At 42.5% G+C, this 13,252-nt stretch overlaps 1 protein-coding gene across 1 annotated transcript in view; it reads right to left on the minus strand.

The window, feature by feature from the left end:
- Window positions 1–13,252, minus strand: part of cd276 (CD276 molecule) — a 59,475-nt gene that overhangs the window by 15,819 nt on the left and 30,404 nt on the right. The window contains exons 5-6 of the mRNA XM_070907621.1: window positions 4,585–4,722; window positions 903–944 (exon numbers count right to left, since the gene is read on the minus strand). Of these exons, the coding sequence (XP_070763722.1) occupies window positions 903–944; window positions 4,585–4,722 (180 nt within the window). The remainder of the gene's footprint in view (window positions 1–902; window positions 945–4,584; window positions 4,723–13,252) is intronic.

The following is a 13,252-nucleotide window of genomic DNA, read 5'->3' on the forward strand; positions in this document are numbered from 1 at the left end:
CAGCCAGGACTCGGTGCAAAATCAATTTGGCTTGGTAAGCAGGATCATTTGAGTGCAGGACGCGGCAGCACTATTGTTGGCATTTTGTGAAACTTGGAACTTTTGGAACTTGTTACCATTAAATTTATAGACAAGATAGATTTCACTGTTATAGCTGTAGCTTTGGGGGAACGTGTAATGTAAAACAGCTTGTTGGCATCACTAAATTAGTGTGCCCGTCTCCCTCTCTCTGCCTCAAACACACACACACACACGGTGGAAGACTTATGCCACTGGGTTGCTGTGTTTAATGGATTTGGTGCCTGGAGCTGGTCTCATTTCTCACGTGCACTCATGCTTCATCAGCGTTCACTCACACTTCGGTAAACAAACTTAAAATTCAGTTAGTTGTTCTGTAGGGCCCCACCATCCTGCCACCTGGACTTCTTTTTAAAGAAGACAGACTAAACTAGGTGGGTGATCTTTGTGCTATTTGATATTTTGTACCTTAAACGCTTTGCACAGTACATGTAAGTAACATAGCACATGTGTTACAATACAATTCTAGATCAAGTTTTCAATGACATTTTGCGAGTAAAGAATGAGTTGCCCTGTTAACAGGCCCCGTCTGGTCGGCCTTCCCACTTGATGCGGCACTAATTATTTTTTCCTAGTTGTCTTCAGTGGATAAAATGCACTGTTGCCTGTTCCTGACAGTGCTCACAGCCTTGCATGATTACACAGCTCCGAATGCTGGATGCAAAAGATTAAACATATTTAAATATTTCAATATCAGTTTTAGCTAAAGGATGTGTGGTGGAAAGTGGATTTTCAGATGCCCGTGCAGTCGTGCTAGCTAAAACATACAGCAGGTCCCTGATGCACCCAGTGGCTGAGGCTTGACCAGGTGTGGATTGGCTGACCTGTCTTTGACTCCTCTTCTTCCAGCTCCTTGGCCTCTTCAGCTGTGGGGAGACAGAGGAGCCATTATCAGTGGGAGCCACAGTACATAGGCAGGCACACAATGTAGTCACTTCATCACAAGTCTATGGTGAGCTGATCCTTCACAGCTCAAAGGACAAGCTGAGAGAGCTATATGATGACAAAGCTCCACACAATAGTACCCCTGCCACATCATACACATACACACACACACACACACACACACACACACACACACACACAGACAGCCATACCCACCCTTTAACCTCCTATCCAGCCATTTCACAAAGACAGTAATCACATTAGGCTTTAGCTGCTGGCTCTCTGAAAACCCACTGTCAACAGAGTTAGGGAGGCAACTCAGTGATGGCTGTCACACTTGCATACACACGTGTGCATGTGCACACACTCATACAAGCTAAAAATAGCCAAGCCAGTGATATTAATTCTGTGACACCATTTTCACTGCAAATGGACTTCCACTATTTAGTGTCTGATACACGAGATTGAACTGATAATTGAACAAAATTAAATGTCAAGGCAACACAAATTGTTTGTTTATATTCTTGTACATTTGCTTGATTTTCCTTGACTTTGACAGCAGAGACTCTAATCCCCTGGGGAAATTAAGCAAAAATCCTTATTATTAACATGCTGAGTTTAAAGATTCACACAGCCTGTATATGCTACCCACGCCACATTCTTTAGTTTCTCTTCCTCGGTGTATTCACAGTATATGCGCATATATTATTATGACACATGGTCATTAGTAAGTCCAAGATATGGCTTTGGTCATATAGCTTAGCTTCAGATTTGGGGGGATTTCTTTCCTCTGCAGACTTGTGTCAAGATTATATTTTGTTGGCAACTTTGAGCTAGAATACCATTTTGAGTTAAACCCACAAAAGCACCTTGAAAAAAAAAGCAATATATATACCACTACCTCACATCTTCACAATTGTGGTGCAACATCATCCACACAGACCTGAGCCTGTTTACCTTTACTGCTTCATTCAACACCTCCAAATCGACCAACAGTCCCACCACTGTGGCAGCAGTGGAAATACCTTGGGGGGCTGGGCTTTGATAGGAGAGAGAGGCTCATTTAAAGGCACCTTAAAGTCAGGGTGAAGACGAGGGCATTCACAGGGCAGGGAGTGAAAACTGCTTCCCTTGTACATTGAGAGAGTTAGAATCTTATGCCCCTATTGGCTGCATCTCAAATGTGTGGGGGAAAGAAGAAGGGTGGTTACGGCTTAAGCACAGAAGCTGGACAAACCACATAAAAGGGGACAGAAAGAGCTACTCACTGAAGCCAGAAGAGTGTTACTGTTCCTCATCATCCTCCCTTCTGCCTCTGTTTCCCCTACACAGAAGTGGTGCAGCACTGCTGCTGAGCCTCTTCAAACACTGCTGTGACATCATGAGTGTTTCAAATGTAGGCAAGAGCAAATGGCCCCAGTTAGTAAACCTATAGTACTATAAATAAACTGATTAGAGAGCCTCATTAATTCATTCTTGCACCCTAGAAAAAGCAGAACCTTCTTCTTTTTAAATCCTTTGTGAATATTAGGACATAAGGCTTAATGACAGCTGCGTTTGTGCTGCATAGGTTTTAATTCATTTTCTCCCCCTTTGAATACCAACTTTTGATGACAAAAATGAAACAAATTTTCTCATTTAAAAAAAGAAAACATTAGGAACAGCTTTCTTTTGCCAAAATTTTGATCAGGGATTTTATAGATGTCTTATAGACGATTTCTGACCGATTATACTTACTGTAGACTTGAGTGAAATAAATCAGTGCGTCTGTTATTTCATGTGAGCCACATGCACACAAAGTATTTGGTCTGTGGTAAACCTGAGGGTTAACCCCTGTGAAATGTGCACCACTGTGGTAAAAAGCCCTCGGGGGAAACACTGCTTCCCTTATAACTTTCTGTCACACAGGGGAGATTCGTCCCTTGTCACCAACACATGATCTCCAAGCGTGGGTCTGATTAAATCATATGCTTATCTAAATGTAAAATGAGCTTAGGAGAAACGGAATAGTGGCCCTGGATAGGTCACTGAAAGCATTTATTAAACACACAGTCACAGTCATTATGTAAGGAAGGGCAGAAGAGAGGGACAAAAGAAAAATAAATACCAGAGAGAACAGAGCCGCGCTGGTGTTGAGATACAACGCTGCCCCTGGAATTGAGCTTTCACTTCGTGCTGCAATACCACAAGCTGCTCTGCTGCTGTTATGATACACATTCAGGGTGCTCCACATACATTATGACAGGGAAGAAAAATGACTTACTCACTTCTCCACTTTTACTGACCCTTCCACCCTCGCTACCCAGACACGGCGAAGAGAGAGTCAACTTCAATCTGGCCATACCCGGGAACGCCATTAAAAGATAAGACAACCACAATTAGGTTGCACTTCCCTGCTTCCCGCCCTCCCCACAGCTCTGGTTATGTGCATGGCAATCCTATTTTAAGCCCCTCCACATCTGTATTCATACAGTATCATTCTATCAGGAGTATAAGAGTCTACATGATATGTGAATAAGTCAGCGTTCCCACTCTTCAGGTTTGTGCTTGGGTAACACCAAAGTCTGCCGAAGCATTGCTGGCAGGGGACAGAATAAGACTTAACATTTCAATAAGGCGGACAGTGGATGACCACATAATCAATCCCGCCTGCAGGCAGGAAACGCTGCTCCTCCTCCACCCCATTGAAGAAAAGAGCCCCGCAACCCTAGGAGCCTTTTCCTCGTGGGAGGAACTGCATTATATTTCTCTCTTTCCATTTCATTTGATTTCATATGTTCCACGGAGCTATTTACTCTTTCCTCTGAGTCTGTGTCACTTCCATATTTATTTTCAAACCTCTGGGCCCTGGTGCAGACACTGGCTGACCTTTATTTAAATGTCTCCTCCACTCTGAGCGGATCTCATTACAGCAGAGCTGGTGGCTCTGCACTATCTATCTCATTTCAAAACTTTTTCTCTTTGCACTTGCGGCGATCCTCAGCTATTCCGCAACGCTAATTACTGGACCCGAGTAATGATGTTCCTCTTTGCCGAAGATATCTGTCCCACCACCCGAGATCCTGCCTATACGCATTAAGCAGAACTCCCTCTGGATTCTCAAAGTTCCTTGAGCAGTTAACATCTCATCACTGCTTTCTGCTCTATCTCTCTCGCTCTCGTTGTGCCTCCCACATGATCTAGGCAACACGTCGCAATTATGCATATCATCTACTGGCCCCCACTATGTGAAGAGTTTAAGGAGTCATTCTGCATTTTAATGGAGACCCAGAGAAGGGTTGAAAGGGCCTGAGAGCACGATAGGTTAGCATCCATTATTCAGCAAGCCCTTGAACTGTGTACGCAGTAGGCCAACACAGTCCAAGAAAAAAATTGGAAATCATTTAATTACATTATCTTTGTGTGTATATAGCTACAAAGATGCCACTGCTCTGAGAGTAATATTGCCCCTAATGAAGGCAAGGCAGCCCAAAAACACGCTTTTATCTAACCTTGAGGATTAAACATGGATTTTCATGGAGTCATCACCAGTGAGTTGTACTCTTTGTGAGAATATACTCTGGTGTTGAATGTGCAGAGCCACCTCTCCCCCTCCACCCTCCTCTCTTCCATTCCCTCTACCTTCTCTCCTGGCCTCCTCGCAGCTCTCCTTGATCTTCCTGCGGCAGACAGCAGCCAGGGCAATGAGCAGCACCAGCAGACACACGGCCAGGCCAACAGTTACCCACAGAGCCACCGGGGGGAACGCAATGTTCTGACCTGAAGCAAAGGGCAGAGGGGGGAGAGGGGGCAGAGAAGGGAGAGCCTCATTATTCACTCTTGCAGAGCTAAAATAAGAGCACAACTGTCACCGCTGCATCCATCACCATTATTTCCCCATTTGACAATTTTGCTGTTGGAGTTCGTTGTCATAAAAATCTCTGAATTATCCGGACTGCAGAACTACTAAAGCACAACATGAGGACACTGTTGATGATTATTGCCATCATCATCGTCAGCATTGTCATATCATCTCCGTATTATATTTGACTTTCAGTGGGACTGTCAGAGAAAACAGACACGAGTATGAACCTTTTGCTTTATGTGAACGGAGTGAGAGCTTCTTTACTAGTGTCCAATTAAGACACTTGAGTCTTTCAATTGAGTCCAGATGGCAGATAGCTCACCAGTCACACAAGACTGTGTTGTCGTTTCCCTCAAACAGCCCTGGCACAGCATTAAGAGGATATTGGCACTTGCTATCCCACCCCCTGCCTTCTGCTACACATTGCTCAGATGTCTGAAGTTATGATGCCTTTGCTTTAATATTCTATAATGTCCACGATATCATTATCACTCTGACAGGAATTAAATATTTAGTGATATATAAAAAATGCAAATATAAATGCTGCATTTTTTAAAATAGAATTTGGATTTCTTTTGATGAGTAAAATGACAGCACACCTTTCGGACAGCACTACATGAAAATCGCTTCAGAGACTATTAGACATCATCTTGGCAAACTGCAAACTGATGAGGAGAAACACAAACTGGTCAGCAGGACAAAAAAGATATCAGAGACACAGCCAAATTTCCCTGGGGTATTCAAACTGAACAGAGGGAGAAGAAAAGAAAACAGCAGAGCCACTAAATAGCTGTGAGCCTGGCTGTAGCACAAACCAGCCCCTTTCAGAGAGTGCCCGCTCTGGGCAGATAATAAAAAAAAGAAAAGAAAAAGACTGAGAAATGACTGGCATTGGAAAGAGGAAATGATGAAGCATCTGTAAGGACTTGGCATCAGCTATGAAGACAGGCAGGCAGGCTGTAATACAGCCCAGCCAAGATGGAGAGCAAATAGAGGCATCCTTTTGGAGGTGATGAATTCTCAGATGGAAATCCAGTCCATCTGATTCTGAGAAACAAATGTACCTGATTGTCCCACGAAACACAGTTAATGAAAGGCCACAGAGCGCCATTTTCTGCTGTTGTTTTTAGACATACTTGCTTGGCTCTATGGATGCGGACCTCTGTTTTGTAGGTCCACCAATTAAAATGACTAAAATTACTCAACAACTTTTGGATGGATTGACATGAAAGTTTGTACAGGATGAATCATATTAACTTTGGTGATTCCTTGAATTTTCATTTAGTGTCATCATCAAATCAAAATTTACATTTGTCCAGTACTTATGATCAAATACCTGCAAAACCATGGCATTCCCATCAACCTCAGCTGTACTTTATGTATATTAGCAAATGTTAGCATGCTAAAATGCTCATCTAAGATGGTTAGCTTAGTAAACATTATACCAGCTTAACATCAGCATGTTAGCATTGTCATTGAGAGCATGTTAGCATGGTGACATTAGTGTTTAGCTCAAAGCACTGCTGTGACTAAGTACAGCTCCACAGAGCTGCTAGAATAGCTGTAAACTCTTAGTCTTGTAATTGCTACGTCATGCTTTTTGTCCTAACCCCAACCTTAAATGGCAGGAACAGATTGAAAAGAATCACTGCCTCCAATATAATATAGAGGCAATTGTTGCTGAGGCAGATATAACTGTATATTACATGTTATACAATTCTAAGGTTACCATCTGTTTATCCATGTATATCTATTTCAAGAGAGTCTCTCAATACACAAGGCACTATAAAGACTCATTGGTACTGCTACTGCAAAGCAGGATAAACAACCAAATGTCACAGAGAAAGGATAAAATCTGGAAAGTCAATCTTGTCATTTTGATGAAGCTGCGTATGCCTCCCCAGGCTAGTCATGACTGATGATGCTGTGGCTTGCTGTCCACTGAGCCCTTCACTGTTATATTTAAAGAATGACCATCTGAGAGCCACTTTGAACAAACAGCAAAACCACAAAACATGTATGAAAGAGGAATAACCATACACGAGCTGTTCATGTCTCATAAAGTCAGAAAAGAGCCAAATGTGTCTCGCTCTTTGTGACGAGTAAAGAAGACGTGGTGCTCTTTGTTTCCATTGTCTTTCTCATTCTCTTTTTATTCTCACACCTTCCCACCACGCTCTCCCTCCCTCAAGGCAGACTGATAAAGACAAATGCCATAGTCGGCTATCATCGCTACGCCAGGGCCCAAAGGGCTGCAGGATCATATTTTTCTTTTTCTCTTGTTTGATGATGTGATTTTGTTTTCTTCAGAAATAGATTTGTCTCTAATGGCTCTGTTTACCTATCCTCTCTTTCCCCTTTTCCCTATTCCCTCTGTGCAAGGGTAAGGATGGAGTGCTTTGGGTTGCACTGTCACATTACCTAGAGTCTGCAGACTTCAGAGCTGCACCAAACAGGGCAAACTTCACTTCACACACTTGACGTTTTCTAGACACTATGAATGTGAATCAGAATACACATTAAAAAAATGGAAAGTGTGTCTATAACGAGCTGACATGATATAATAGAGAATGAAACAAGACAATCATAACAACAGATCTAAATGCCACACACTCACCAGGGTTCCTATCTGTATCATCCTTCCACTTTTGCTGATGTCAACACTCAATGTCAGTTGACTAGTAAACATAAAATGGATAGGGGCTGAAGTATGCACCCTGCCAGTGTACATAAAATGACACTATAGCTATAGTAGACCTTTTCATTTTTGGTCATATAATTTACTACCACATGAAAGCCTGGAGTCATAATGAAATTCTGCAAATTTCAGCACATTTAAATTGCATGCAGCATTCATTCATGAATTTTATTTTTATTGGATTCTATATGTTTGAGTCAGTAAAGCTGCACTTGGTAACGTTTGCATTTCGGCACTGTCTGCTGCCGCATGCAGTGATTAGTTTCCTGCCACCATTTTCCACCAATCCTTCCCCAATGCTTTATTGTGACATCATCAGTCTACAATGATTATTTTCATATGTGTATCATATGCATTTTGGACAAAAATTACTGTAATTTTGGACCAGCGTCTGCATTCTCTCTTATTTTGAAATTTGCAGAGGAGTTTGCTTCCCGTGCTATGTAATCAAGATCCAATTAGCTCATGGTATTCTTGCCATTCATTTATAAGATATCCCTGATATGTACTGTGGCCCCAAGAAGCGCAGCAATCCACAGCTGTTTGAACATGTACAGGTCACATCTGTCTCATACATTACTGATAGATCCAGTATGTGGACACAATTACAGGAACACCTGCACAACATAATGCAAATCCAATACAATAGCCTACTTAAAATGTTCAGAATTTATTGACACTGTGTCTGTGAGGCATTGAGCTAACACTATGGCAGTTTTCGAGGCTATAAATGGTGCTGCTGTATTATATTCTATTATATTGTACATATAATGTGATGTGTTATTGTGTCCATCCCTTGCAGCTTTTTTGGTGTTGAGCACTATCACATTTCTTTAAAAATGATACATAAAGAAAAGGCACTACTGGTAGCTACAAATGTACCTCGAATTAATGTTTGCAACGTTTTTTATAGGTTATATCGACCACACCTGGAGCCTATCCTCTGCTGTTACTTCTTATAGGTGGTGCTTCACCGGGGGTGTTTTGTGTATCATAGGAGGCCACAGCAGACTGCTATGGTAAAAATAGATATTTAATGGGGGCAGGCAAGAGTATGATAAAACACCACCTCCATATGGAGCCTCTAACACAGGGCACATCACCAGTGAGAAATGAGGCTCCCTTAGTCTCTGGAAGACACTATAGGGGACTCACAAGGGGCCAGCGTATTGTTTGGGCTTCAGTGAATGTGAGAACCAAGATTTGCAGGCATTTTTACAAGCCTGAGTATTTTCTCTCCAGCACCTCTGGTGGAATAAAGTGCTCCTAAGACTCCCTTGCCTGTCATCTTGGTTCTGCAACGTGAAGACAGTGGAGATCAAAGCTGCTTTCTCTCCAACTGTCAGCCCAGTTTTACCTGCCTAGAAGAAACCTAGCCTCTTAAGCTGTGACCAAAGGAGAATAATGTCCCTTGACAGAAGGATGGCTTCGGGCTAAAAAGAGCCTCAAGGCTCATTGTAGACAAGCTGGAGGGATGAGGAAGAGGAGAGGAAGAGTCAATTAGGTTTTTCTTTCATTGTCAGGATGAACAACCTGGCCTTATTCTGCCTGGTTGTAAAAACAGAGGAAGAGAGAGGGGGGACCTGTAGAGGAGGAGTGTTGATCACAGAAGAGCGAGGTGGACTAGGGGCTTGCCCAGGGGTTGAGCAGCAGCAGGGCCCAGCCCTGCTTGAGGGCCTATACAGCCCTTGAGACCAGATAGGCACAGCCAGGCCCAGGATTCGAAATAGGCTTATATATCTCTCTAAAAAGGAGTCACATGGCAGATATAGAGACATTCATTCAGACAATACAGTAAGGCAGGGAAGAAACAGTAAAGTGAATGAGATGTAAAACTCAGTGAGACAAAACAGGAGCTCACACTTAAATCACATTCACCCAACACTGGTGAGGTGATTGATGCATACTCTCTCAGCGAGTGCAAACAGGCTCGCCGACATTGGTGATTTAAACTTCTTGATTCAGTTTCTGTGTAGCACCGCCGATCTCACAGGAAGGAGATTGGCAGAAACAATAACAACAGTGCTAATGGAAAGAAGATGGCCTCGGTGTCAGAGGACACAGATTAGCCGGAATGAAAAACAGGAGCATGAATATTAGGATTACATTGAACAAATGACTTTGAATTTGTTTCAGCTTCAGTTTCAATTACCAGCCTTTATCATCAACCTCGAAGGTGTCCATCAAAACCTCTGAACCCTCCCCAGTCAGAACCAGCATGAAAAGCTTGTGACCACACAGGCACGCCAGCTGTTCCTGCAATATTTCTAGGGAACACCTCTCCTCTCTGAGAGAGGACAAGAAGCTCACTTGGAGAGGGAAAACTTGGCAAACTGAGATGGATGGCGACAGGTTTTTGTCCTGTCAGCATCTTTGCTCTGAGCCTTCTCTCCTCTTTTTGCATTTCAATAAATTGCTTTTCAGCGAGATGCTACCTCACTGTCTTATTGGCATGCAGGGAGGCAACGCGCTCGTCTCTAGGACGACCTAGCGCCCATTTACTTACACAATTTGTCTGACATTATTGCCCTTCCCCTGACGCCATGGGCTCGTGGCAAACACGAGTGTATGATGTGCAGACGTGCACATTAAAACAGAGTAATGGCTCTGCATTTAAAGGAATAAAGTTTCTAACAGCCCTCTTTTTTTCTCAGCAGGAGAACTATAAAAGCCATCTGGTAGAGATGGTGTGTGTGTGTGTGTGTGTGTGTGTGTGGGGGGGGAGCAGGAGAGTAAGGTGGATGAGTTGGAGAGTCAGTGAAGGGTGGAGGGATGGGGTAAACAGGTGAGTGACCAAGCGACCCGAGTTGGAGAAAAAACAAGCGGGCAAATGTTTGTGGGTCCACAAGCGAGCATGCATTGAGCTGGTAACTGCGTGAATGCTGGACTGGGCCGGAATCACAATGAGGTTTCGTGGTATTAGTCCACTCTCAACTCGTAAGCTGTCTCTCAGACATGTCAGGCTGCTACTGACCTTTCTCCAGTGGAAGGTTGGCTCTCAGTCCACAGATACTCTGCCTATAGTTCAGCGCTATGGATTTAGAATGATGAGATGGTGTGGTAAGGTTACCTCCTTCATAAAAATGAGTCAGACTTTAATCTGATTGATCCACAGGTAAATATTCCCTGCCGCCCAACGGTCACACACTACTGAGAAAGGTTACAATGAGACATAGAGACGGACTGAGCTTGAGTTACAATCGGCAGGTCAATACGGGATATGGATTTGGATTATTTTGCTCATGCAAAACAAGACAGTTTTGAAAATGAGTGACTTCTTAGCAATAAAAAACGTTTTTAGGATTATTACTTCCACAGTCTGGCAAATATCGACCTCTACTTAGCGGTGCTTATTAGATCAGTTCTCCTGCACATCAGCTGGTCAAGTTACTGTTGTAAAAGTCATGATGACTGATCAGAATGTGTTTGTATTTGTGTTTTATTATGTGTTTATAACAATATGATATCAGAAGTTGTCCGAGTGTGACCATTCAGAATCAGAAATCAGAAATACTTTATTGATCCCCGGGGGGAAATTACACAGTTACAGGTGCTCCTATTCAAGAGTAGAAAGTATTATAAATGTAGAAATGAGAAGTATGTACAAATATAAGAAATAAAAAAATACACATTTACACCATTTAAGTGAAAAATAAAAGTAAAAAATATATACATATATATATGTATATATATATATATACATATATATATATACATACATACATGTATTTTTTGGGTGGAGTATTCCTTTAAGATAGACCACTGATAACTTTTAGTGGCATATGTGCATGTTGAGCTACCCTTTATTTTTTATATTAGCTAATTGTATGTGCATTTTAACACACACATACATACACATTATTTTAAAAAAACTACTAGGCTGTAGCTTGGTACGGGAACATATATTATCTACAGTATATTTCTATGTTTTGTATCACAGTACATTATACAAGTAAAACTAAATCATTGAAATAATCTCAATAAATGTCAGGAAGCTTTTTGTGTATTACAGCATACAACTGGACCAACAGTATGACAGGTACAGGTACCCGTGACTTAGCTTCCCCCTTTCTCCCTCCCAAAGGGATGATTTCAAGTCTTAGTCAGATATGCCAGGGGCAAGGTTAGAGTGAATTTTCTCATCTTTACAGTTGAAGGTAATCCCATACCCAGTAGACAGGCTAATTAACTGAATACACAGCTCAGAGCCAACTGCATGGTTGTCGTGTTAGCAAGGCAGAGGCTACGTTACAGGCAGAGAGGTGTGAGAATGTGAAATAGCTCTGTGCTGGAATATATAAACAATAGCCTGGGGTAGAGGTGGGCAGTATAACCAGAATAAACTTCACACCGGAGGAGATACGTGCCCTGATGTGGATTTGGCTACACCATTTGTTCTGGTACAGAATGGATTTTAAATGTCATGTCAAAGTGCACAGCGAGCATCAGCTTACTGCATGTTAAAACAAACGCACATTTGCATGCTAAGAAAAGGAGGGGTGAAGAAATGGAGGCAGACAGCTCAATAGAGACAGGAGCAAACCATGAGGAAATATGTCAGCAAGTGTGAGGATGGGGAATGTTTCAAAATGTGCTCTAGCTCTGACACAAGCGGCACTGGCATTGGTGTAAAAAGAAAAACCACAATGCAGACATCATTGCCAGAGTCCCTGTCCCAATGATAAGACAAGTCAGTCGTGGAAGGACATGGTGAAAACACAGGATCCATGTCACACAGAAAAGACTCACTAACATTTCACCCCACCCTGAACTTGCACTGCAGCTGTTATAAGAAACTGAAGCAAACAAAACACACACACACACACACACACACACACACACACACACACACACACACACACACACACACACACACACACAAACACACAGCTGTGCAGTGGGATAAAGTCTTAATTTCCACCAGGTATGAAACTCTCCCCCACAACTGCTGTAAACTCTATTAATAGTTAAAAACGTGTTTGTTAAGGTCATTTTGAGGTCACAGTGACCTTTGACCTTTGAGTCAAAAGTGTCACCAATTCACTGTCCGACCAACTGTGAAATATGGTCATCAATTCTTGAGTTATGGCCAAAAACGTGTTTTGTGAGGTCACTGTGATGTTGACCTTTGACCACCAAATTCTAATCAGTTCATCCTTGAGTCCAAGTGGACATTTGAAGAAATTCCCTTGAGGTGTTCCTGAGATATCGCATTCACAAGAATGGGACGGACCGACAACTGGAAAACTTAATGCCTCCAGCCCCAGCTATCACTGGTGCTGAGCCATAAAAATATACTATCATATATGTCATTGGCATCAATATTCAAAAAATTACTGTGATATACATTTCACGTCATACAGCCCAGCCACAGTCTGGGAGAGTGATAAAGTGGGCACCAGTACTGTCTCAAAACTGGTGTGCCCACCTCATCTAACACCGGCCAGGCTAGCTCCCTCTCAACATTTCCCATGTCCCATCCAGCCCCACTGGGGCCTCAATTAAAAACTCCTCTGATGTCTAGTAACTGACAGAGACTCCATCACTTCCACACATCCCTCTCCACTGAGAGTGGCATTAAGATGTTGGAGGCAGAGTGGACTATTGATTTTCTTCTTCTTTTTTTCTTTGGTTGCTCCATTTCTTCACCAGGCCATCTTCACAATGCAGGCGGAACTTGGATGCAATACTCAGTTTACAACATTGTGTTGTCTAAATTTTTAATTAGCTTTAAAACAAGAGCTACC

Source organism: Enoplosus armatus, chromosome 1 (assembly GCF_043641665.1).
Source record: "Enoplosus armatus isolate fEnoArm2 chromosome 1, fEnoArm2.hap1, whole genome shotgun sequence".
In the NCBI taxonomy this organism is placed as follows: domain Eukaryota; kingdom Metazoa; phylum Chordata; class Actinopteri; order Centrarchiformes; family Enoplosidae; genus Enoplosus; species Enoplosus armatus.